Source organism: Lutra lutra, chromosome 10 (assembly GCF_902655055.1).
Source record: "Lutra lutra chromosome 10, mLutLut1.2, whole genome shotgun sequence".
NCBI classification, from domain to species: domain Eukaryota; kingdom Metazoa; phylum Chordata; class Mammalia; order Carnivora; family Mustelidae; genus Lutra; species Lutra lutra.
This window is the reverse complement of record NC_062287.1, coordinates 72,594,402-72,621,687: the sequence shown is the minus strand read 5'-3', so window position 1 is coordinate 72,621,687 and position 27,286 is coordinate 72,594,402. Positions and strand designations below refer to the sequence as shown.

General features: G+C 44.9%; 1 protein-coding gene across 13 annotated transcripts in view; it reads left to right on the top strand.

Moving 5' to 3' along the window:
- The window catches only part of SERGEF (secretion regulating guanine nucleotide exchange factor), a 222,326-nt gene that overhangs the window by 47,982 nt on the left and 147,058 nt on the right, over positions 1-27,286 (top strand). For all 13 annotated transcript variants that reach the window (XM_047692726.1, XM_047692722.1, XM_047692721.1 and 10 more), the window contains one exon: positions 4,427-4,593. In XM_047692726.1, coding sequence (XP_047548682.1) covers positions 4,427-4,593 — 167 coding nt within the window. The remainder of the gene's footprint in view (positions 1-4,426; positions 4,594-27,286) is intronic.

The following is a 27,286-nucleotide window of genomic DNA, read 5'->3' as shown; positions in this document are numbered from 1 at the left end:
CACAGAATAATCTTTCTCCTCATTTACTTCCTCTTTTTTTTTTTTTTAAATAAAAGATTGTATTTATTTATTTTAGAGAGAGAAAATAAGAGAGAGCGAACAGGTGGGTGGGGGACAGTGAGTGATAGGAGAGGGGGAAGCATACTCCCCACCGAGTAGGGAGGGCTCAGGGCTCCATCCCAGAACCCTGGGATCCTGACCTGAGCCAAAGGCAGATGCTTAACGGACTGAGCCATGCAGACACCCCATTTCCTCTTTATTTATATTTGACTGTTTGATAAGATTGCAAAACCACTCAAGAGAGTTAAATCATTTAGTAATGAAATAATATTTCATGACTACCTTTGATGGGACCGCAGATCTAGCATCTTTGCCCTTTTGTCTATTTCTTTTAATGGCACCACCACCTTCCCACCAGCCTTGAAATCCTGAAATCTCAGAGTGGTGTTCATCTCCTCCTGTTCCCTTTCTCTGACATCTGATGGGGTACCAAGTCTCGCATATTCTTCACTTGTTTTCCCCTGTGACTTCAACCGTAGGTTCAAACCCTGACCCGTCTCAGGCTTGTGTAATTGTAGTGATTTTCTTCCTTCCCTTTGGTTACTACTGCTCTGCCTTTGGATAAGTGCCTAGTTCCTTGTGCACCAGATGGGGCTGGGCAGAGAGATACCCAGGATACCATGCAGACAATGCTTGGACCAGTACATAGTACACAGTAGGTGCAATGCTAGTGTTAGCTGTGAATATTATGAATGTTCTTATTACTGGCCCCTCCACCTTTGCCAGATGCACCATTTCCAAACACTCCTCTGACCAGGCCCCACCCCTGCCCCCTGTCTGCAGTCTCCCCATGGTCTAGTTAGCAACAGTTCCTAAAGTGAGCATGTGAGATGAGTTACCAGGGTATGGGAAGAAAAATTATGATTTCTTTTATGTATTTTTACCTCATTCTTTTAAGTTTTCTACATTGTGAGTATATTTTACACTGTATATTTTAAAATAAGAGTATATTAATAATTGATATATGTATATAATACAAGTATATATTTTAACAAATGGATGTATACATATATGTGCATGGAGGTGTATATGTGTGTATACACATATATGGTATGTCAAAAAAATACTTTACTAACAGGGGAGTGCAAGCCAGCAAGTTTGGACTGGGCTGGAATGTGGGATCCAGACCCCAAGCCTGGCATGTCCCTGTGGTGACCCCAGCCCGCAGTCCTGACTCACCTTGAAGACCCTCTTCCTTGTGACCCTCACTGTCTCTCCACCTGCCCCACCTTGTGCCTTTTGGTTCTGTCATCGCTCGTCCCTTCTCCCCACTCCTAGAATATTCTACCTCATTCTCCCCTTTTCTTTTCCTCTCTAGAAGTTCAACTTTAATGTCACTTGTTCCATCAAGCCTATTAGGACAATTTTGGCCTGAAATCCTGCAAGTTCTTTAGGCATGCTTTGTCAATGCTGCTTACTTGGCCCCTGTTGTGTTCTGTGTTGTGTTGGAATCTTTTGCCACCTGTGCCTAACGTCTTGGCTCCATAGTGATTTTGTGTCAGTTTGTGCACGGACAGGCCTTGAAATGATATTTTACTTGCTGACTTTATTTTGTGCTCTTGGTCCTTTTTCTCATTTATCTGAAGACACATACTTGTACTTTTTGGATGACATTAATGTATGTCTCTTTTGCCACAGTAACATATAATTCTTGGCTATAAGGCAAAAATTTGCTTGTTACATTTGTGCTCTGAATCTCCTCGGATTTGACAGCAGGCTTCTGCTTGAGACATATTTTTGTCTACAGTGCCTTAGTGAACATTTTGCGTGTGTGGATTCATTGTTTTCTTTTTACTCCAGGTGACCTAAAATCATCATCCTTGTGTTAAATGCCTTTATTCAGCACTTATAGTCCTGAGTTCTGCAAGGTGTCCTGGGAAATGAGCGGGAACATACCCATTTGATCTGGACTTTCCCCCTCCTCAAACACTGTAAGAACTGACAGCAGCTGGGCGGTCAGTGGAGCTACCACAGGGCTCGGAGTCAGAAAAAACAATGGGTTTTAATCTTGGCTCTACCATCTGCTGATTGTTTGGTCTTGACCAAGTCATTTAACCTCATTGTGAAATAAGTTTAATAATCTATACTATGTAGAACTATTTTGAGGATTAATTAAGATAGTGGCTCTGAATGTGTTGGGCACCTAGGAAATGGTAAGTGTCTGTTTAAAAGAAAAGGAAAATAAGAATCTCCTTTGTCTTCTGTGAGCCTTCTAATGCAGGGTGTATTTTGGGGAAAAACAGACAGCTTCAGAGAATGCATCTATCTGACTGGGCAAACTTGGGCTGGAGAGTGAAGGCTGGACATCCAGTCAGCCTGGTTTTTGGGCTTGTCTCTAATAGAATGTCTGTGGCCTCCTCAGGGAACATGAGAATTAATTAGTTAATCTTTGTAAAGTGCTTTGAAGGTGAAAAGTGCTATGTAAGTAGAATGGTTGAATTGCTATTGGAGATGGAATAATGGCGACACCATATCCTGGCAATCTTGTTTGCCTTGGACATCAGTAATCAATAGCAGAGAAGATTCTAAGATGTTTTACTTCACAGGAATGGATTCATTGTGGGATTTAGTTCTTTGATAGTCTTGCAGATAACATCTTGCCAGTTCTTTGCAGCAGAAGAATGTAGGGTCAAGTTAAGAAGTAACAGTCTCATCTTCTAGCTTCCTGGGACTCTCCTTTCTAGGGTAGTCTGGTTATATATCCCACCCAGCTCAAGTAGAGTGACCGTTTGCTAGTTTTGGATGCTTTGTGGGTCCTGGGCACATGAGCTTTTTTTGTGGGTCCTACAGAAGTGAGGGGAGAGTGTTGAGTGTTGGGTGTTGGTTATTGATTGATGTGGACCCTGTGTGAATAACTAATAACAGAATGGTACCATGGGTAGAAGAAGGAGTTGTGTGACTGTGGGCCAGTCACTTCTCTGAACCTTAACTTCTTACCTGTGGAATGAGAACACAGTAGATGATGAGTACAGTAATAAAGGTGGCCCACAGGAGGGTGGGTTTCATCCTTTCTGTGAGGGATTGAGGGGTCAAAAAAGGTTTTACAGAACGGGTGGTATGTGGGCTGGACTGTACAGCTGGAGCTGTAGCTTATCAAAAGACTAATGTAAGGAAAGGGCATCCACGGCAAGAGGAACAATGTGTATGAGGCCACGGAATGGCTCATCTGAGCGGACCCGCTCCCAGTTCCTGCCGTACCCCATGGGCCGCACAGACTTTGTTCCCCTGTGAGGAAGCTCAGAACTTCCCGTGAACTCCTCGGTGTCTACACGATGTCTGTGAGCAGGCCCATCCTCTGAACTGCATCCCTTCGCTATTCCGACATTTTCCCCCTGAGTCTGTGGTTGTATTGTAGCTGACACTATAAACCGTATGTTGAATATAGGGCCAGATGAAGCTTTGATACTAAACACAGTAGTATCATAGTAGTAGATTTGTCTAGAATTTAATATGCATTGCTTGGTGTTTTGTCTCTTAAGCAAAGAGTCTCTTTGTTAAAATAAACATGTATAAAGAATTTATACAGCGCACATGGTTATGCATATTTATTGCAGAGAATCTGTTAATAATCTATGCCTCATCGGATTTTGCATTTCTGTTGAAATAACAAATGTGGCACTTGGTACAACTGAGCGAGTTTGGTGAATTTCTTCTTATCTGGGAGAAGAAAGGCATTTCTCTTTTTCCAAAATCCATTTTCTTCAATCATCTTCTGCACTGGCCAGCTTCCCAGATGGTGCATCTGGGGGACTGAGGCTTTCCTGGCTGTAAATGATTTTGTCTTTTTTCCCTTCTCTCATTCCCTTCCACCTCACATAGGCACTTGCTTTGGGACTATGAGACTTGCTCCTTTGGGTAAGAGCATAGACTCTGAAGGTCCTTTTATGTGGAGAGAAAACGCACAAAACTGGCCATTAATTGTGCTAGGAGGAGGGTGCTAAGAGATTGTGGCATGGGGCAAGGCAGGAGCCTTGGGGACTTCAAGGCGGCTGACAGCCTGAGAACAGACGTCTGGGTGGAGCCAAGGAGGGGTGGGGAGGCCATAATGTGTGGCCAGAGTTCCCTGTCACCCTGTCCCCTGTCAAAATGCAGGCACACAGGCTTTGGAATCCGCCTCCGCTGGAATCCAGCTCTGGTGCTCCCTGTTGTTTGATCTTGGTCGTGCCCTCTCACCCCTCCGAACCTCAGTCCCCACATCTGTGAAAGTGTGAATAGTTGTGCTCTCCCTACAGGAAGATAGGATGGCTACTGGTACATGGTAGTTGATACTAAAATAAATGCTCACACTTTCTCTCATAAGTCATTGCCTGCCCATGAGAGCACAGCTATGGAATGTAACCTTAATTCAGCTAATGTTTGTTTTTAGAAACTGGCAAGGTGTTTACCTGGGGCCGAGCAGACTACGGTCAACTAGGGAGGAAGCTGGCGACTCATGAAGACTGGAAACTACAAAGTCAGGATCCATCGTGCCCCCGCTCAGGACCTCAGAAGAGCATGCCTTCGCCTCTGCACTGCTTAACAGGAGCAACTGAGGTAGGAAGTGACTTTCTACAGAAGGGATGCTTCTCTTTCCCTTGTCTTGCGTCACAGCAGTGACTGCGGGCCTACTGTGTGCTTCTAGTAGAGGCATTGTGGGTTCCAGGCAGGACTTTGAAGGGGTCCCTTGCCTCAAGTTGCTTGGGGTTCAGTATGGTAGAAAAGGGAGGTGCCTGGATAACTGTACCACAAGCAGACTGGGCGTAACTCCTTCAGAGAGACTGCGAGTACTCTGGGTCCGCTTCAGAGAGTGGGAGATGGAGTCAGGTTCTGCGGATTGGGTTAGGCCAGTGTCGGAGGACACGGCTTTGAGCTGTGCCTGGGAGGATGGGTCATACTCGAGCAAGCAGCTCTAAGAGAGAAGAGGACTTTCAGGTAGGCACAATAGATGGAACGGGGTTACGGGGGTAGGAAAGTGAAGAAAGTGTTTGGGGGACCATGGTGGTTCACTTCGGCTGGAGCATGAGGTGTCTGGGGGGGGCAAATACGGGGTGATGTCGGAAAGACAGGTTGGAACCTGATTGAGGGGCCTTCATAGTGAGCTAAGTATTCTGCACTACTGTTTATATTTCCCAGCGTGGAAAATATTGTAGTTCAGTTCCTTATTCAAGCCCCTTTAATTCCCTGAAATGTCTTGAATTTCTACATTTAAGGCAGGAGGCCTAATTTCTCCAGGGTGTATGTTTCTGTTACTAAATTTTACTTTACTGCTGTCCTTAAAAAAAAGGAAAGGCTAGGTTTTTTGAAGAGAATGAGGAAGGCCACGTAGGAAATGTGCCTCTGAACCCAAGTTGGCTTAATGAAGGAATTCAGTCTTCATTCAGAGTCTGTCAAAAAAAATTAATAAGCTAGCGAGACTTCTGTAATTAGCATCAGACTAATTACAACCCTCTTCATACCTAGAGGGCTTCCCTTCCCCTGGGGCCTGCCTGGCCTCCTCCTTCCGGGTATGTAGGACGGTTCTCAGTTTCTGCTTCCCAGACCTGCTCCTCCTGGGCCTTTCCTTAGTGCTGGGGTTAAGTCTGTCTGTCTTTCTCGCTCTCTCTTTGTTTAATTGAAAAGGCACTCATTAAACAAAACCATAAAGGCAATTTAGACATGGTAATAATGATAATGATGATGATGTTGATGATAAACCATCCCTAATCTTAACCACCCTCACAACTGCATTCCTTTTTGCATATACACATGTACCTCCTTTATAAATTTGTAGTGAGAACACCGAGGATGTTTGGTATTCAGTCCTCATTTATTTGATCACAAATGCTTTGCCTTGTTTCTTTCTGATCTTGAAAGTTGTTTAAATGGGCCCTATAACATTATAGGAGTCAAAGGTTCTGGGATTTTCCAAACCATTCTGCGAATGTTGGACATTTATCTCATTTCCTCTTTTTTGTTACTATGGTGGACTCTGCAGTGAGTACCCTTTTGAACTGTTTCTTGAAGATACACTCTTGGGGATGAAATTGCAGGGGCAAAGGCTGTGAACATCTTTATGACTTTTGTTGTCTTTCTCTAGATTCCGTTTGAGAGACGTTGACTCCCCTAGCAGTGAATGAGGGAATGAACTATTTTAGCTCGTATTGTCTGCTTAGCCACAATACTAAGGTGCTGAGAGCTTGGTACCGAGGGTTTTAAAATTTATTTATTTGACAGACAGAGATGACAAGTAGGCAGAGAGTTAGGCAGAGAGAGAGGGGGAAGCAGGCTCCCCGCTAAGCAGAGAGCCCGATGCGGGGCTCAATCCCAGGACCCTGGGATCATGAGCCGAAGGCAGAGGCTTTAACCCACTGAGCCACCCAGGCACCTGGTACCGAGGGTTTTAGACCCTTTACTCTTCTTTGCCTTTCTCAGAACATTTAGGACTTCGTGGTCAGGTAGCACAACAGAGGCCCAGAGGCCTCACGGATTTTTCGGAGTCTCTGGTTTCCTTGGCAAGATGAGGCTCATGATGCCTGCCACAATGTGTCATCTGTGAGCACAACACATGGGGTTCGTGGTGTGTGGCAGGCCCTCTGTAACTGTTGGGCCCTTCTCTTCTTTGCCTTTTAACACTGTGTGGTCGCTGTCATGTGTAGTACTGTGACAGATATGACCAGTGCACATACAGCCTAAGAGGCTGACACTGAGGTGACTTTTGTGTAGCTTCTTTATTTATTTTTTGTTTTTTTTTTTAAAGATTTTTATTTATTTGACAGAGAGAGATCACAAGTAGGCAGAGAGGCAGGCAGAGAGAGAGGGGGAAGGAAGCAGGCTCCCCACTGAGCAGAGAGCCCGATATGGGGCTCAATCCCAGGACCCTGGGATCATGACCTGAGCCGAAGGCAGAGGCTTTAACCCACTGAGTCACCCAGGTGCCCCTTTCTTAGTGTTTCTTAACGGGACTGCCTGAGGAGCTGGCTTGAGCCCTGAGCCTTAGGGCGACTTCATGTCAGTGCTCCCTCCATCTCTGCTCCAGGCTCTGGGGTGCTGGTGCGTGTACTTGCCAGGCTCCCTGCAGGTTCAGACACCAGGCCCCAGGCTGTCTCCTTTTGGTAAATTTGGTCCAGGGGTCATCCCTGTTGTCGATGTTCCGGTCTGACCTGTCAAGCATCTGTTTGCCTGCGGCTCTGTTTGCCACTGCCCAGGCCAGTGGGCAGCTCCTAGCTACTAGGAGTGGATTCACCTTGGAAAAGATATAAAGCCCTACTAAATGAGGGGTTGCCCTGGGAGGGGCTTGGCCAGGGAGGTTCAGGGACACCTGGGGAACAGGAATGGCCTTGAACAAAGTTAATGATTCCTGACCTTCAAGGAATTGAGTGTGGCCCATAGCCGACCAGTTGCCTTCTTCTGTGTCCCAGGGATTAGCAGAGTGAGAGTGAGGTGTCTGGGATCCAGAGTGACAGCCACACAGAAGGGGGAAGCACAGGCGGTATAACCATCCCTTTCTATGAACCAAAGAAAGCAGACAAACGCAATGCGATTTGGTGGCACATCATACGAAAGACTTGACACGTATTACTTCATCTTCACAATAAAACTGGGTGCAAGTGTTGTATTCGCTGCTTTATGCGTCAGGAGACTCAGGCCCAGGATGGGCAAGTCCCTGGCCCCAGATCACACAGTATGTAAACAGTGGGGGCAGGACATGAACTCAAAGTATTTGAAGCTCACATACTTGCCTTGTAAATGAAGTAAAGTTGCATCTGTCCTTTTGTGTATATATCCTCACTTGGATTAAAAGTTCCAGGAGTCTGGGAGGTAGAGTCTCTGATCCCCCGAGAGTCTGAATACTTTCTTTGGAGCCATGTCTCATCTCTAGCCTGAGAAAGACTTTGGGATTGTAGCCTTGGTAGGTCTTTAATGTTCTTACAGAGGTGAAGACTATGCGTATCATGTTCTAGCAGCTTGGCCTTAGATACTAGGCCCCTCTAGCCACTCTTGGAAAATTCCAGGAGTAGCAGAGTAATCGGGATTACTCCCCCCATGTACATATCCGCGCAGAGTATGTGTGAACCACAACAGCTTCCCTGGCCCCAGCTGGGGCTATCATCTGCACGTTTCCTATGGAAGCTTGGCTCTAAACTCTGCCCAAAGGTGGAAGCAGAAGTGCTTGTGCTCACTTAGTGGGTATGTTGGGGTCTCCCCAGGGTTCTGAAGCAGCTAGAGCTGGGCACCCAGTATGTGCATGGGACCTTCAGAAGAGGCAAGCAGCCTCTGAGGGGATGAGGATTGGGAGTCAGAAGACCTTTGCTTCTGCCCGGGCTGAGTGAATTTGAGCAACCCCTTTTCCTCCTATACCCTTAGTTCTCCCAGATATGGGTGGGGGATGTTAGACCAGGTGTTTCCTGATGTTTCTTACAGATCTAAGAGACCCTTCCAGATCTGATTCTTATTTTATGGAAATGATCGCTACATAAAGTTATAATGACTCCTGCCCTGGAGTCCCTCAGGGTCATAGTCAAGATCACTTGACCCCTGCTGCTGGCTCAACTTTGGCAGACCTGGGCATTTTAAGTAATCCAGAGGTTCCAGGCTTCAGTACCACTTACCCTTGCTCTGTCTCTTTGCCTTGGCTCTGTTCTCTGCCCTTGTTCCTTGTCCCCAGGGCCTCCTGTTCCAGTTTAGGTCATTGGGATTTAGTGATGCTGCTGCTGTCTGGCCCCCCCAGGACTTGCAGTTCAGCTTTGATTGCTGTCCCTGTGGCTGTGACCTTATTGCCAGGGGCAGACAGACCTCCCATGACAGTACTTCCTGGGCTCCCCACCTGCCACCCCCTCTATGGGCTCTGTGTGTGCTGTCCCACCGTTCCTGCTTTCCTGAGTTTACCTCTGTCTTGGCTTTGGGATCTTGCCTATTCCATAGTTAACCCAGGAAACATTGGTTGATACCTGCCACCTGCCTGCATTGACCACACAGTGGGGACTGGGGTGGGGGGTGGTGCATACAAAGATAAAGAATCTAGTCTGCGCCCTCGAAGAACTTCCAGGTTTGTAAATAGATCCTTACTATGCAGAGTGGATGTGCTGAGTGGTATGTACGAAAGGCCAAGGGAACAGGGGAGATGGGGTGATTTATGCTGAAGACACCCATGAGCAGAAATGTTATTTGAGCTGGGTTCTTAAAAATGAGGAGGTGTTTGGCAAAGGGAGAAGGACATTCCAGCAGAGGGGACAACATGAGCAGAAGCTGTGAGTCTAGATCTGTTCTAGCTCCTGGGCCGCTCAGGATGCCTGCCCGTTCCAGTGGGGCAGCCTCATTTTGCAGTCTTGCTGCTTGTCTGGCTCGTCCCGTCCCTGCCATCTGTCTTTCTGATAGGATTACTGTCTGAAGGAAAATAAGTCCCGTGTCCCCTATCTCATTTGCTCCCAGCATGATGCTGTGAAATAGGCCACACTGGGAATGATTATCCTTCTTTTATAGTTGAGGAAACCGAGACCCAGAGAGGCTAGGTAGGTTAGGAGAAGGCCCAGGACAAACAGCCTGATTCACAGGGTTTCTGAAGGCCTTGCTCTGGGCTCAGTCTGCAGCCATGGGCCTGAGTCATGTTCCCAGTTTAAATTCTGCCCACGTCTGGTTGAGGAGCACCAAATCCCAGTCAGGGAGCTCAGGGCACATGTGCACGCGTGTGCACAGAGGCACACACACGCACACACAGCCCTTAGAGCAAGAGCAGGAAACATGGAAATCAACAAGAGTTGAACCAAGGATTGGGTACTTGTTAAGCCCAGAAGCCATCAACCCTGACTTTGCTGCAGGACTGAAAGTGTTTGTCGGAGGGCCCACCTGTGCGCTGGGTCTGGGTGCGAGCTGTCAGAGCGAGTGGGAAAGCAGCTATTTTTAGTCTGCCGAGTCACTCACTCGGCGGAGCTAGCTGAGGTTTGAGCCAGTCCCCTACGCTTTCCACAGGGTTATTTCAGAAGGAGAAATACCACTCGAATGCTGTATAAAACCCATTAATGAACCTGGAAGTTTCCAGAGTGTCTTTGTCCTGCAGCTCCCTCGGAATGCTACCCTTCCTGAATGACCTTCCTCCTTTCCGATATTTAATGCATTTCTAATTTTAAGTTTGTGTCAAGACTGTGGGACTTCGGTGCTCTAAATAACACAGAAATCTACCACCAGCAATCAGCTGAGTCTGGAGGGTTCTGACAGAATTGAACACAACCCGAAAAAAGCATCCCCAAGTAGCTCTCTGGTAAGTAATCGCTTTCGTCACTGCTGTTCTTAGAGGAGCGTGAGGTCTCAGAGCCTGTGCAGCCCCTGTGGCCCAGCCCTTCCAGGTGCAGCAGGCTCCAGAGGCCTCCCCAAGGAGGGGAGCAGTGTTCACGCGACGATGGTTTCGTTGGGAGGTGAGAACAGTGGCACTTCTGTGTGCAGCTGCTGGCCTGACAGGAGTCCTCACGCAAGCACGCATCAGAGTGTCAGCCAGGCATTGTTCATGGGAACACTCAGAGAAGAGAAGGGAGCCAACCGCCAGGGCTGTTTCGTTGGAAGGGGTGGGAAAGGATGCGACACAGCCAGCCTTTCTGTACCATCCACTTTTGTCTTATTTGTGTTTAGTCACCATCTCCTCGTGCGAAACTGTCGGATTCAGGAGTGCAAGGGCCTTGTCTGTCTCCTCCAAAGCTGTGTTCCCAGGGTCTAGAATAGCTCCCGGCACCTCGTGGGTGCTCAGTGGTTGTTTGCTGACTGAATAAATGAAAACAGAATGAAAGAAAAGTTTCAGAGATACATGACCCTCTTCAGGTCCTCTGCGATCGCCCCCTACAGTCCGTACTTCCCAGGCCCGGGCCTGTGCTGGAATGGGCATTTGCTTGTTTTCAGGCATTTGGGCAACATGTGTCCTGTGGAGCCAGAGAACAGAGTGTCTGACCTTGTAATAGACTCGAACAGCCTAGAAGTTTCTTACAGAGTCTGCTGAGGATGAGGTTTATTGTCCTTTAGGGCTTCACAGTTTACCAAGTGCTGCTATGCACGTGCACCTCCGGTTCTAAGTCTTTCCTCCAGCAGATGCTTATGTGTGCCTGTCTGTCTGGGCACTGCATTAGGTGAATGCGGGGAGCAGGGAAGGATGGAAGAGTTCCCATCTCAGGGGCTTGTGAGCTGGTGGCCGGGCTAAGATCAGTTCATTGCAGGACCAGCTGAAGGTGACAAAGGCTATAAGAGAGCGTCTGACAACAGTCTCATCCCAACCATGTCCTTGGGGACCTCCTCTTCCTTGCATTTTCAATCCCTCTGGTTCTGTTGGATCCTGCAGGGTTGGGGTGGGGGTTGGTTGGGGTGGGAGGTGGTGACTGGAAAGGCTTCCTAAATTGGAAGCTTTGACATGAAATTATTTCTCAAGGGAGCTAATGCAAAATAACAGGGGAATCTTGGCAAGAACTCGCATTAGGAGGAAAGCAGAGGAAGAGCAGCCAGATAGAGACTGTGTATCGACAAGAGAAGGAGAAAGCCAGCCAGGAACGGCAGCGTTCTCAGAAGCTAAGGAAATTTCAACAAGGAGGTCAGGGAGGTCAGAGGCTGAGAAAAGACGGCTGGGAGGTTGTGGTGACACCTCTGAGAGGCTCGAGCTGGGACACAGGGGATGAGGGGATGGTGAGAAATGCAGGCGGTAGGTGTGAACAACCTTGCCCAGAGATTCAGTGGCCAGAGGAGGATAAGAGGACAAGTTTAGCGACTGGGAGGAGAGCTTGGTTTGAGTTCACTTTGTGAGTGTGGGGAAATTACAGTGTGTGCGAAGGCCAATGGAAGGCATGAGCAAGAGAGTGAGTGAGAGAGCGAGCGAGCGAGCGAGCCCGAGCTGTGAGCAAAGATGCAGGAGGCCGAGGGCACAGCTGGAGCAAGGCTCCCGGGGAGATGAGAGAGGCTTGGAGTCTCTGTGAAGGGATGAGTTCTAACAAGACGCAAGGATACTTTCTTATAGTACAGGAGTCAAGAGAAAAGGGGACATGTGAAGATGGAATTTTTGAGGTGGAGAAGAGAAATGCTTTCTTTGAAGTGTGTCTATATCTTCTGTCGTCGTGTTATGTCTTAGTTTTATTTATTTATTCAATAAATGTTTATTGCGTCTCAGTGTGGGCCGTGAACAGTGCAAGGTGCCAAGAATTCATAGAGCAAAGACCAGGTTGCTGCCCAAAGCTGTCGCACGGTATTTAAGCGCTGTAGTAGTTAGTAATATGTCTGTCTCTAAATCAGACGTTGAGTTCTTTGAGCTTAGATGCTGTCTTTTTTTTTTTTTAAAGATTTTATTTTATTTGTTTGACAGAGACCACAAGTAGGCAGAGAGGCAGGCAGAGAGAGGAAGAAGCAGGCTCCCTGCTGAGTCGAGAGCCTGATGCGGGGCTCGATCCCAGGACCCTGGGATCGTGACCTGAGCCGAAGGCAGAGGCTTTAACCCACTGAGCCACTCAGGCGCCCCGAGCATAGATGCTGTCTTACTTATCCATGTGTGATGAGGGCCCAGCTTCATCCACAGCAAGGGACTGGTGTGAGTGAGTTGAGAAGAGGGCGAGAGCCCCTGATGGGTGGCTTTAGTTGTCCTGGTTAGATTGAAAGCCAGATTGTTTGCTGGCATGATGAGGTTAATTTGGGGAGGCCTCCAAACAGGGATGAGTTGGTTTTACTCTGTAGCGAGTCCATCCATCACAGTCTGGTAGCTGGCTGGAAATGGTAGAAGAAAGACACCATTATTGGCACTGGTGGGCCAGGGCAGCGGTGGCTGCCCTGGTGCTAGGGGCGAGGGGCAAGAGTTCCGAGAGAAAGCTGTCATGAGCCCTGGGTTACATGGCACATAGTGACACAGTGCCGGGGCTGGAACCTGCACTTGGAGCCCTTATTCTCATCGCCAGTCCCGTCTACCAACAGCTTCCTTTTGGGACAATTCTGACGCCATCGTGGCCCTGGGCTCTGGTTTTGGCTCTGGCTCTCACTAGGCGGTAGTGAGAGCAGTGGCCCTCTCCAGACTTGCAGTCCGGGTCAGTGTCTTCTGAGAACAGCAGGAGGAAGAGGATAGCCTCAGCAAGGACCAGGGCTGTGAGGTTAACCCACGACTCTGGGAAACCATAGTGCTCACTGGGTGGGGGAGGTCTGAGGGACAGTCTTGAATGTGGAGTGAGACCTGGGATGGAATTTCTGCTCTGTCACCCACAATCCCTGTGACGTTGGGTCAGTCAGACCTCTCCAAAGTGGGAGTAATAATATCTGCTGTATCTTGCCCACAGGATTATTGGAGTATGCAAATAAGATAGAGAAGGGTTTTTATAAACTCTCAAGTGCTGTACAGATGCTATTAGGTTCATAGCATACCAGGTGCTCTGTGTTTCAGATATGGGTTTTGTGATAAGTATGGGTCAGAGCTCCTCTCCTGTCTTTAATCACTTGAGATCTAAGGAGCTACACAGAACTGTCCTGGATCTTCTGATAAACACATCTTGGAATCAGAACCAGTGAACATAATGGAGGCCAGAGGCTTGGTAATCCACGGCCAGCCTCTGCGGAGTGCCACAGAGCGTGGATTCCTGTCGAGGTTAGCCATCAGTGTTGACAGCAAGGATGCTTCTGGCTTGCTTTCTCCCAGCTGCAGAGGAAATTCGTCAGCACTGATTTATAGTCCCAGTGACCTCACGTGTCACCACTGTGCTCTGCAGCATGACAACTGCCCCAGGCTGCACCCACGTTCACCCTGGAACTTACCAGCTGTCTTTTGTTGCATTTGACCTTGAAAACTGGGCTGTCCCAGGGTAGAAGTAAACCATGCAGAAGTTTAGAGGGAAAACAGAAGCCAATGAGGGTTTCAGGGAGGCTGCGGCGGTTTGATGGGAGAAGTGTGAGCTCTGTGAGGGCTGGTTGGCCAGGGGACTAAGGATGCCTCCATCTCTGCCACTGTCCCTCTGGCCTGGACCCCCATTTTCTACCACCTAATTTCAGTGGCTGTCTCTCAAGTGAGAACCCCTTGTCTCTAGTTTGGCCTCATCCCAGCTGCCCCCACAGGCTGTTGGAATGATGTACTAAAATATAAATCTGATTTTGTGATGTTCTTACCTTTTTTTTTTTTTTTAAGATTTTTAGAAAATACAGAAAAAAAATTCATTCCCACAATAAACATTTATTGGAAACCTGTTGTGTAGAAGAAACTCAGCCAAGCCTTTAGGATATGGAAGAAGGTAAGACCTCGCCTCTACCCTCAGGGGAAGGAGAAGCATAGACTGTAATCCCCACTGCCAGTGTGCAAAGAATGGGGTTAATAGAGCATAAATTCCAGGTTGTTGTGGGCCTTGTTCACCATGGAATCCCCATCACCGTGATTAGTGGCCGGCACATAGTAGGTGCTCAGCAGAGACTTGTTACAGGGATGAACATGTGCCCTTACTTTCCAATGGCTTCCCATCTGGGATGCAGTCCAAAATCTCCAGCTTGACATAAACTCTTCTTGATCCTGCCCCTGTCAGAACACCCAGCCTCACCTTCTACCAGTCTCTCCCTTGCATTCTGCACCTCATCTATCCTGAACCAACAGAATCATCATGATGTTTGATACATTTGAGTTTTTGCACAGGCCTGTTGTTCTGCATTCGTTTGCCCTTGGCTGCTTGGACAATTGCTGCTCATCCCCCAGTGGGTAACAAAGATCATGTCTTACATTCATCTCAATATTCCTGCCATCCAGCCTGACAAACCTGCTTCTTTTTTCTTTCTAGATTGAGTTTTTCTTTGTTTAGTGTCATTACCCACTTTCCTTGGCTCTGTTAGTTGCTGTCCCTGAAGCTCTAGTCCACCTTCCATCCACCTTCCTTGTCCCTGAGCCCTCTCGAGATTCCAGATCTGGAGTTTGTTGGGTGCTGGCTGATGAACCATGGCCTTCCTTTTGTGTTTCTTCAGCGCCTTCTCCCTCCCACACCAGCCCATTCAGATAGCTGGACCTCTGTGCCAGTTCTGCTTGTACGTGAACTCTATACTCTGAGCAGGGCATGGATTTTGCCAGTCTCATTGCTCAGGGACTGGACTCTGTCCTGGACCCTGAGCGCTGTCTGGGACCTTGTTCCAAATGGCTGATTCCTCAGTAAGGTGCCATGTGCTCTATTTGGAGGGTTGCTGCTGCTTGGAGCTTCCTGCTTGGAGGCCCTTTTTGGTGTTGGCACTGGCCCCAATCAGCTCTCTTTCTGCCAGGCCCCTCTGGGTACTTTATATTGGATGGCTGTTTCAGGAGCCAGCCCCGTAGCCTTGCCTCTTTCCAAAGGTTATTCCCATGGAGTTCCAGCCTCTTCTTGGCCTGTAGTATCCCGAGCCGCTGAGGCCTTGCCTGGTAGGCACCTCTTATGTGAGGTGGATAAAGAGAAAACATTGCTCTCGTCACTAACAAGGAAGCAAAACCAGGCCATTCTGTTGGGAGGTGGCCCTCAGAACCCCAGGACCCTCATTGGTGGAAGGACCACTGAATTATGATGAGAAGGGGGAGTTACTCTTTGTGTGATTACATAACTCCCTTTTGTGATGCAGTGGCTCTCTCTGTGGGAGCCCTGTGGTAGGGACCTCCTGTACCTTCAGATGACTGGAAGGGAGCTCTTTTCCCTGAATGCGTGGTATCACCCATTGGGGGAGATACTTGGGGGAGACTGGCTGTGGGGAGCAGAAATAGAAGAAATCTTTGCGAAAGGAGCAGCTGCTGTTACAATGAATTGTGAAGCTTTTGGCTTTTCACAGAGGCCAGAAGTGGAAGGGGAAAGGGAAGCAGGAGGCAGGGTGGGAGCTCGCTCGCAGGCACCAGGAGGCTGCTGCTAGCTCCCGTGAGGACCTTGCCACGTGCCATTTCAGGAGACCCGGCTGGTTGGGCACAGTTGCTCACAGCTGCTGAACAAAACGTAGGTTGGGTAGCCAGTACCCCCAGGATTGTGTGAGGAACGTTCCTTACTCCAAAAAGGTAATTTAGTCATTCTTGAGGATCTTCTTTGTGGTTTTATTTCCACGTGATTCCCTTAGAGTGAGACTTTTTTTTTAGTAGTACCCTGGAGCATGCGTATCATTTGAAGATAGAGTATGTATCACGGAACAACAAACAGAAGAAGGACTTGGATGGATCAAGAGACTTAATGTTGTGGTTTCATTCTTGGACAATCTCCTTTACTTCTCTGAGCCTCAGATTTGATGTCTGTATATTAATACTTATTTGGCCTATCTTTCCAAGTTGTTGTCAAAATGATGTTGTGAATGTGAAAGCATTTTGTAAACTATGAAGCAGTAAATGTAAGTTATATTACTAGATTTCTTTGTCATGTCCAACCTTCTCTGGGTTTTCAGGAAACTTTGATTTCTTATAACTCTTTGGAAATTGTTATCTGTTATCGTAGAGCTGGAGTTTGATGTGGGTCATTTCCATGATTCTTGTGTTCCTCTTAACCCATCAGTACTTGGTTGAGTACCCAGGATGCTTTCACGCTGTGGACTTGGAATATGATGATAGGGAGGACACAAACTCCTGAAGCTTTCTAAATGGGGTGTGATTGATAGTATAAATCTCCTACAAGTAAGAGCTGAGGATTTGTGACCAGAGATCTAGAGACGGTATCAGGGAAGAGTTGTTGGCTGAGTTCCTTGAGTCTTTGGGAGAGCTTCCGCAAGCAGATGACGTTTAAAAGCTGGACCAGACTGAGTTTTGTGGTTGAGAAGATTCTTTTTAGGCTCCTGAAGGGTCTATAGGAAGAGGCTGGTTCTTTCTGAGGATGGTGTTGGGAGGCTTGAATAACCAATTAAGGGAGACTTGATTGGAAACTACAGGATTTTTTAGAAACAATAATGATAGCTCCTATCTGTTGGTCATTGACTGTGTACCATGTGTGGCGCTTAGCACTGTGTAATGATCACTTTCAGTTCTTATTGATGCTGGGGAATCACGTACGGTTTTATCCCCGATGTGTAGATGAGGAAACTGAAACTTGTGAAGTAACTTGTCTAAGGACACAGCTAGGAAATAAAGCTAACATGGTGGCAGTATTGTGGTTAGAGGACATACAGGTGCCTGGATAGTGGCTTACTAGGCTGGAGGAGAAAGAGGTGACTGTGAATGGTGCTTGCCCCCCTGGTGCCGGGAGAGGTAGAGCCTGCAACAGCTCATTCCTGTCTCTTTGGAGCCGAGGCACAGGCTAGGGCAGGTGCACAGAACAGCTAAGTGGCTTTCCTTCCTCAGAAACTGCCACTTTAAAGCTGTGACGACGCAGCATGCCTTTGAAGAGCTGAGAAAAGATATTGTAATTCCTTGTGGTCCCTTCTTGGTCCTCTGTTTCCATTCCGAGCAGCAGCAAGGATGAGTTTTGGAATATCCCAACCCCACTTCCCTTACCTGCAAATCCAAATTGTACCACTTCACAGGCTCAGATTAGAGTTTACCCAGCTGAATTTCTGGTGGGCAATTCCAGTCGCCATTTCAAGTAGAATCTACTCGAGGACAGATCCTATGTCTTGGTTGCAGCCGTATCATTCCTGCATGGTGTAGTGCCTGTCAGAAAGCACGTGGTTAGGATTTGTTATTGAATGGGATGGAAACCTCTTCTCACTTAGAGACCGAGTCACTTGCTGCTATTTGACTTTCCTCTAACATCTGATCGCCTCATGTGTGGTGGTCGGTCTTCAGAAGAGAGCGTTTGGTGCTGCAGAGTGGACACTGTATTTTATGATTGTTTTGGATCTCATGCCTGCCAGGCAGGGGGCGAGGGGCTAGGGCACACAGGAGGGACCTAGAGAAGCCTTGGGGAGAGCTCCACCCACTCTGAAGCCAGCTTCGGAGAGGCTGTGGTGGGATCTCTGTGTTGGTAGCTAACAGAATTGTGATATATTACTTCTGGAGGGAGAAGAACAAAAACAGAATGCTGACTCCTCCAGTTGTCTCAGCATGAGGGTTATAGAGACATAAACATCTTCCTCCATCTGCAGGGCTCCATCCCTCACATGCCTTTTTTAAAGGTAAGAACACAGAAGCATGCAAGTGGTACATTTCCCTTTGCACCCCTCAAGGTGAAATTTCTGCTACGGCATGGGGACTTGCCGGCGCAGTTCTGTAGCTGCTGCCACACAATGCATTTATCATTCTGCTCCTCTGGCGCATTTCTCCAGGCTGCATCATTTCCGTGTTCCTTCCTACACTCCCCAGCTCTGTGACGATGATGCATCTGGTGGCCAAAGCCTCCCTGCTCAGCTTGTGGTACAGTGGAAAGAGCAGTATATTCATTAATGATGACAGCAGGTGGCATTCACCAAGTCCCGGTGGGGTGCCAAGTTTTCTGCCAAGCGCTTTCGAGACATCATCTCTTTAATCTTCATGACAACCCAGAGGAGTTGGGATTATTATTCCTCAGTTTGCAGATGATGAGAGTGAGGCTTGGGGGTGGTTACCCATCCAAGGCTATGTGGCTAATAAGTGACAGAGCCTACTGCCAGGCCTATGCTATGATATACCAGGATTCCATGAATTCACTGTGGCACCTGGGGCCAAAGACCCTGCTTCCCTGGGCTTCAGTTTCATAATCTCTCTGATGAGAACCAGTACTAGGGGTCCTCCAAAGCACTAAGCCCAGTACCGTTCTGATTTGGTTAGCACTCTTACCTATGTGGATTTCTTTTAGCTTTGAGAATTTTTGTTTTCTTTTATAGTGGAAGGCTAGCTGCTGTGTATTCATTCCTCAGCAACAACATTAATATCAGGCAATGAAGAATCTACAGGGTATAAATGGGTCAGTACTGTCCAGTAAAACTTTCCATTATAATTAAAATGGTCTGTATCAGTCCAGTACAGTAGCTGATAACCACCTGTGGCTACTGAGCACTTGAAATGTGGCTAGTGTGACAGAAGAACTGAATTTTACATTTATTTTATTTTAATTCAAATTTGAATGGCTGTATGTACGGTAGCTACTGTATTGGACAGTAGAGGTATAGATAGTATAATAGTATGAAACTAAATAGTATAGATTGTTCCATTCCCATGTCATCTTTAATTTGTCTCCTTGTATTCCATCTAAGGCTTTTGATTTCCATGGTTAATTTTTCTAGAGGTTTAATACCTGATATATTGTTACATTTGTATTATGCTTTCAACTTTTAGCAGTTCAAACACACAATATTGCATCATTTTTCTCCTGCCTATGAGACAAATAGAAAAGATGGATAGTGCTATGTGTACTTCTCAGAAAACTGAGGCATAGAATAGTTAAATATGCTATTAAGAGCTGAGTAAATATTTTTTGTGTGCATAAGTAATGTACCTAAAGCCATTTTTGGAGTTGGAGATCAGGACTGAAAACGTAGATCTTTTGATTCCTGGCCAGAGTTTCCTTTATTTTTCCTATCACTGGTGTGCCAAGCCTAGTGTTAGAGAGAGATTTGTCCCATTAAATGCAATTCTTTTTAATGTTAGGAGGGGGACTTTCTTTTCATTTGGTACCTTTCTGTACTTTCTGATTTTTTAACTATATAGGCATCACTTAATAATAATAATAATAAAGATAGATATTTGGGAAAATTATATGAAATGCTATGAGGCTGCATAATGGAACTGTGCCTGTTTCGTAGATAGGAGAACTGTCATGCTAGTCAAACAAAGACAGGTGCGTTTTTCAGGTGGGATCTGTGGTCAGAAGAGGCTTAAATTCCATCTTGATTCCATTTCTGGTTTTGGTGGAGTAGTTCTTTTGGACCAACCTTCCAACAGAAGACAACTGTAAACTCAGACAAAGGGTAAAAAAGAACCAGCTGAAGGAACTGGAGAGTGACCAAAAGCAGGCCCATTCTTCACAAAATTAAGGTCCTGAGGGTCAAGGAAAGTCTGAGGAATAGTTTCAGATCAAAAGGACTCTAAAGCGACTGGGCAACTAAATGAAATGTATGGATCTTTTTGTTGTAAAGGACACCATAGGAACAATTGGTGTAACCTAAATGGAGTCTGAAGTTTTGGTGGTGGTTACATACCAGCGTTAACTTTTTAGTTTTATGGTTTAATTGTTGCTATGTAGAGAGTGTTGACAGCTTGGTTGACAAATACACTAATGTATTTTGGAGTGGTAGTGCATCAGTTTGCCAAATTCCTCATAGGTAGTTCAGGAAAAATTGGAGATAAGGAGGGAAGGTAATACAGAGCAAAGATGGTAAATGGTAATATCTCGGGAATATGAAATAAGTAAAGGGTAAATAGGAGTTCTTCATATAGTTCTTATAAATTTTCTCTGAATTTATTTCAAAATGGGAGGATTTTTAAAAACTTCATAGTGAATGATAATAAAAATAGAACACTTCAACATTGGTAGAATATAGCTGTAGCAGTGCTTTGAAGGAAGTTTATTTCTTTAAATGCGTGTATTAGAAAAGAAGAAAGGACAAGATTCAGTGACTTCATGTTCCATCTTTAGAAGCTAAAAAAGGAAAAGTAGATGCAAAGTAGAAAGAAGGAAATAATAAAGGTAAGAACAGAAATTAATGAAATAGAAAACAGACAAAAATAGAGAAAAATGACAAACCCGAAAGCAATTCTTTGAAAAGCTCAACAAAATTGATGAAGCCCTAGCTGAATAGATAAGGAAAAAGAGAAAGAGATGACAGAATACCAGTATCCAGTAATGAAAGCATGTATGTCACTACAGACTCTATAGACATTAAAGGATACTAAGGAAATATTCTGGACACTATTGTGCCAATAAATTTGGCAAATTAGATAAAATGGATAAATTTTTGAAAAAAAATTCAATTTAACCAAAACTGACACAAGATGAAATAGAAAATCTGAACTATATATTTGTTAAAGAAATCAATTCATTATTGAAAACTTTCCTGCAAAGTACTTTCTAGGCTGGGATGGTTTAACCGGTAATTTTTATCAGATATTTAGGGAAAAACACAGTTTTACACAAACTCAGAAAGTAGAGAAAGAGGAGTGAACACTTCCCAACCTATTTTGTGAACCCAACAAAGAAATTACAAAAAAAGAAAACTACAGATTAGAATCTCTCATAAACATAGATAGAAAAATCTTTAACAAAATATTAGCAAATCAAATCTGGCAGTATATAAAAAGGATAATTCATCCATGACCAAGCTGTGTTATCCCAGGAATGAAAACTTACTTTAACATTTGGAAAAAAAAAATGTAATTCTCCATACTAACAAAATAAAGAAGAAAAATCATATATAGTCATTTTATTAGATGCAGAAAAAACAGCAAGAAAATTGCAATGTGATATCACTGTATACATCTTAGGTATAAGACAAGACAGTAAGACAAGAGATAACAAATGTTGACAAGGAAAAGAAAACCCTTATACTTAATTAGTGGGAATGTAAATTGGTACATGTATTATGGAAAACAGTATGATGTTTTCTCAAAAACTTAAAATTTAAAAATAGAACTACTATATGATCCAACAATCCCACTTCTGGGTATATATCCAAAGGAAATGAAACCAGTATATATATATTTTTAATATTTTATTTGTTTATTTGACAGAATATGTCAGTGAGACACAGTGAGAGAGAGACACACAGTGAGAGAAGGAACACAAGCAGGGGAAGTGGGAGAGGGAGAAGCAGGCTTCCCACTGAGCAGGGAGCCCCATGTGGGGCTCGATCCCAATCGTGACCTGAGCCAAAGCAGATGCTCAAGGACTGAACCACCCACATGCCCCTGCAATCAGTATCTTGAAGAGGTATCAGCACTTCCATGTTTATTGCAGCATTATTCACAGTAGCTAAGATATGATGGATGAATGGGTAAAGAAAATGTCTCTCTCTCTCTCATACACACACAGAAGAATATTATACATCCTTAAAAAAGAGGAAACCGGGCCATTTGTGACAATATGGATGAATCTGGAGGACATTATGCTAAGTGAAATAAGCCAAACACAAAAAGGCAAATACTGCATGATCTCACTTAAATGTGGAATCTAGAAAAGTTGAACTCATAAAAGCAAAGTAGAACAGTGGTTGCCATGTGGAAAAATAGGGAGTTGTTGGGCAAAGGGTACAAAAGGTCCAGTTATGTGGGATGAATAAGTTCTGGAGACCAGTGTGTAGTATGGTGACTATAGTTAGTAATACTATATTATGTGTTTGAAATTTGCTAAAAGTTATCTTAAGTATTCTTTCCACACATATAACACACAAAAATAGTAACTGTGAGGTGAAGTGATGGATGTGTTAGTTTGATTGTGTTAATGATTTCACAGTATATGTCTATATCAAATCTTTGTATATCTTTAATATATACAATTTTTATTCATCAACTATACCTCAGTAAAGCTGGAAAAAATTTGACATGCATTTGTGATAAAAACTCTTGGCAAATTAGAAATAAAAGGGAAGTAAGATGCCTGTGTAACTCAGTCAGTTGAGCATCCAACTCTTGATCTCAGCTCAGGTTTTGATCTTGGGGTTTTGATTCAAGCCCTGTGTTGGGCTCTACACTGGGCATGGAGGCTACTTTAAAAAAGAAAAATGGAAGTGGGGGGCGCCTGGGTGGCTCAGTGGGTTAAGCCTCTGTCTTTGGCTCAGGTCATGATCTCAGGGTCCTGGGATTGAGCCCCACATCAGCCCCACTCTCTGCTCAGTGGGGAGCCTGCTTTCCCCTCCCTCTGCCTGCTTCTCTGCCTACTCATGATCTCTCTCTCTCTCTCTCTTTCAGATAAATAAATTAAAAAAAAAATAAAATGCAAATGTCATAATTGTGAAAAATGGAAAGTGTTTCTCCTAAGATCAGAATAAGGCAAATATGTTTTATCTATTTTGTTTAACTTCATACTGGATGGAGGTTCTAGTGAGTGCCATAAAGTTAGAAAAAGCAACAAAAGTCTTAACAGTCAGAAAAGAATAAGCAGGGGGTGCTTGGGTGGCTCAGTAGGTTAAGCGGGCTCAGGTCATGATCCCAGGGGCCTGGGATTGAGCCCATGTTGGGCTCCCTGCAGGGACCTTGCTTCTCCCTCTCCTCATCAGCCCCTCCCCAGCTTGTACTCACTCTTGTTCTCTCAAATAAATAAATAAAATCTTAAGAAAAGAAAAGAATAAACAAATCTCTTTTTTTTTCACAGATGGCATGATTGTTGACATAGAAAATCATGAGGAATGTATAAAATAAGTGTATTTAATGGAGTACCAAGTCAACATTCAGAAATTATATTTTTTATAAAGCAGTAGCAAATAATTGGAAGATCTTTAAAAAGGAATTTTTGGGGTACCTGGGTGCTTCAATGACTTGAGTGTCTGATTCTTGATGTCAGCTCTGGTCTTAATCTTGGGGTCATGAGTTCAAGCTCTGTGTTGGGCTCTACACTAGGTGTGGAGCCTACTTAAAAAAAGTAAATAAAAATTAAAGAAAAACAATTTCTTTTAAAATGATATTATAAAGCATAAAATTTTAGGTAATAAACTTAACAAAAGAATATGGAAGACCTATACATAAAAATTATAAAACAGTGCTGTGAGAAGTTAAAGAAGGCATAAGTGAAGGAGAGAAGTATCATGTTCATGGATTGAAAGACTCAATGTTACTGTCAGTTGTCCCCAAATAGATCTGTAGATTAAAGCAATCCCATTCAAAATCCCAGGTGGCTTTTTTAGAGGTAGAGATCAACAACCTGACTCTAACATGTATATGGAAATGTAAGGGACCTTGAATAGCCAAAGGAATCTTGAAAAGGAATAAATTTGGAGGATTCACATTTCCTGACTTGAAGATTTGCTATAAAACTATAGTATGTCAACAAAAAAATACATATAACTTGATTAAAGAATGGGCAAAAAACTTGAATAGATATTTCTTTAAAGATGATATACAGGGACTCCTGGATGCCTTAGTCATTAAGTGTCCAACTCTTGGATTAGGCTTGGGTCATGACCTCAGGGCTGTGAGATTGAGCAGGGGGTGGGGAGGGGAGGGGCAATGGGAGAGGGAGATGGAGAGAATCTCAAGCAGGCTCCGTGGTCAGCAGGTAGTCTGCTTGAGATTCTCTCCCTCTCCCTGTCCCATTACGCCTCCATCCCCAACCTTTGCTCGCTTGCTCTCTCTCTCTCTCAAATAAATAAATAAATAATCTTTCAAAAATAAAGATGATATACAAATGGCTAGTAGCATATGAATAGATACTCAACATCACTAATCAGTATGGAAATGCAAATCAAAACCACAATTACATGGTGACAGATGCTAGCTACATTTATTATAGTGAGCATTGCATAATGATTAGAATTGTCAAATCACTGTATTGTACATCTGAAACTAACATAATGTTATATGTCAACCATACTTAGAAAAAAACAAAAACCACAATGAGATACTGCCTCATGCTCATTAGGATGGCTGCTATAACAAAAAAGCTCCAAAACAGAAAGTAACAAGTGTTGGCCAGGATGTAGAGAATTTGGAATCTGCTGTACTGTTGGTGGAAATGTAAAGTGGTGCAGCTGCTGTGGAAAACAGTCTGGTGGTTCCTCAAAATATTAAATATAGAACTACCATATGATCCAGCAATTTTTCTTCTGGGTGTGTATTCCAAAGAATTGAAAGCAGGATCTTGAAGAGTATTTGTAATAGAGTTTCACAAGAGCCAAAAGGTAGAAGCAACCACGTGTCCATTGACAGATGAATGGATAAGCAAAACGTGGGAAAGACATTCAGTGGAGTATGATTGAGCCTGAAGAAGGAAGGAAGTTCTGATACATGCTACAACATGGATGAACTTTGAGGAAATTATGGTAGAAGCCAGTCATAAAAAGCATAAATACTGGATGATTTCACTTACTTGAGTTACTAGAGTAGGCAAAATCATAAAGACAGAAAGTAGCATCTTTATTTGTAGTGGTCCCAAACTGGGAACTGTTTAAGCATCCATCAACTGGAGAATGGATAAAGAAACGTGGTATAATCATACAATTCAAAAGGATCAAAATGGTACATCAGGCAACATGGATGAAATCTCAAAAACATTATTCTGAGGGAAAAGAGCCCTTACACAGGAGAGTACACAGTGCATGATACCCTATATATGAAATTCTAATAGGCAATAATATTAGGTACACATCGCCTGTTTCATAGATGGGGACACTGGCACTCAGAGAAGCTAAGCACCCGGTGTCGGGCTGCACAGCAGGTCAGTGGCAGAGCTGGGCCTGCCAGTCCGATGTCCTGACTCCCGGTGCACCATGTTTTTCAGTCCCCAAGGCAGCCCTGTTAGCATTCTGGGATATTAGCACATTAGCACATTGAGAGGAGTGCTGAGGGTGCAGGGTGGCTTGGGTTTCCTCTGATTCCTCTCTTTGGTCTGTAAAGTGCTCTTCCAGCCTCCCTGTTGAGCCTACAGGAATGGACTCCATTGATCTGATAGACCCATTCAACTTTCCCCTTCTTTGCTAGACTGGAAGAGGGAAGGAGCAGCCAGGCTGGAGAGTGTGCTATTATTAGAAAGGATTTTAAGGAGAGTGCACTGCCTGTGTTATTAGAAAGGATTTTTCTGGGGCTCTTTTCTCTGCAGTTAACACCTTTAATTAAAAATAAAACAAGCAAATAACTCTGTTCCTCCTCCTTCCCAAGTATTGCTGAGAATCTTCGTGGTGGTGTTCTTGGTTGCATGTTTTGGTGATGTCTGAGCCTTCTGTGCAATTTGAGAAAGGGACTGACAACACATTATCAAAGAAGTTTTCTCAAGGGGAATGACCCAAGTCTAGAATAGAAGAGCCATCTGCTGCCAGATGGACTGGGCTCCACTGACTATGAATTTGACCTGGAGGCTGGCCTTTTCTGTGTGTTTGCACTTTGGGAATACCCATCGGGTCTTGGCTTCCTGCTGGCTCATTGGCGGCCTTCCCTGCCCCACCCCTCCCCCACTTCAAGCTGCCTAGTCCCTCAGGAGTCCCTCAGGAGTCGCACCGCCTGTGATGCCTGGGCACACCTGGTGATCCAGAGGAAACCAGCAGCGCACTATTCCTGCAGTGAGGTGGGGCACCCCAGCTTTGTGCAGGAAAATGGCCAAATTAATTCACCGTTGTTAGCAGTCCTCCCAGCTGAGAAGACTCATGGCAGTTCACAGCATTCTGGTGCAAGATGACAAGGTGCTGGAGAGAGGCCGATTTTTCTGTCTACACGCAAATGCTTTGCCCGATGCAACTTGATACGTCATGACCTTGGAAGCCCACAGGCTCGGGAGGGAGACAGAGACAGGTCAGCGGGTTGCTAGAAATCAGAGTAATAAAGTCCATCTTTCTTTTTAAGTTAGAAAGTATAAACTCTCCTGTTTCCTGCCTTGTCATCTAACTTGTTTATTTGCTTTTCTACTCCTTTTTTCCTCTACCCTAATCTTTCTTTGTCTCTCTCTTGCCTCACCTCTCTGTTCCTCTCACCTCCACCGCATCTTCCACTCTTTTGTCATTTGTTTTCTGAGACTAGGAAAAATAAGGAAAGGTAAGGAAAATACAGCACAGCACTAAACTCCTTCTTCCCCTTCTCTAGGTGACAGAGTCACTGTCTTAGAGAGGAAGTCCAGAATATAACATTCACTCAGAGTTTATCGCATTATCACCTGCTGTCCCACACATTTCACGGGGATGAGAGCAAAGCTACAGCCAAGCCAGGGAGGACCAAGAAACCAAGGCAGAAGTGGATTACTACCTCTCCCTATCTCCTTAATTTCATCAATTTAGCTTCCTCTAATTCTTGGAGTACTCCTTCCTATCTACTCTGGAGAGCAGATGGATGAGTACAGCTTTGCTCAAGCATCTACTTACCATTAAGGTTCTGTGTTCACTTTCTTTAACGTGGTTTGCTATCACCTGTCCTACAGAAGCAGGGGCTCTCCTGTCTCCTCAACCCCTCATTACTACCATGTCCTGTCTTTTCCTGCTTGCCCATTGTCAATTATTTCTGTGTCCCGAATATGAACAACGTCTTCCCCCATGTTTTGGTCACTGACAACCTAAAATAATAACTAAAGTCTCCTGTCATCCTCAGCAAAGAGACCCACAGGAGGTGAAATTGCCGGGGATGCCTCCTACTAGAAGGGGTGTAGAATCTCTGGAGAACCAGCAATTCTATAAGGTAACACATTGAACCAGAAGTCAGGAAACCCAGGTTCTAGACCCATTTTGTCAACAACTTGCTGCATGGTCTTGAATAAATCATTGTCCTCTGAGTCCAGGTTTTCCCCTCTGTCATAAGTTTTGGTGCCTGTAGGGGTGTAGGTATAAG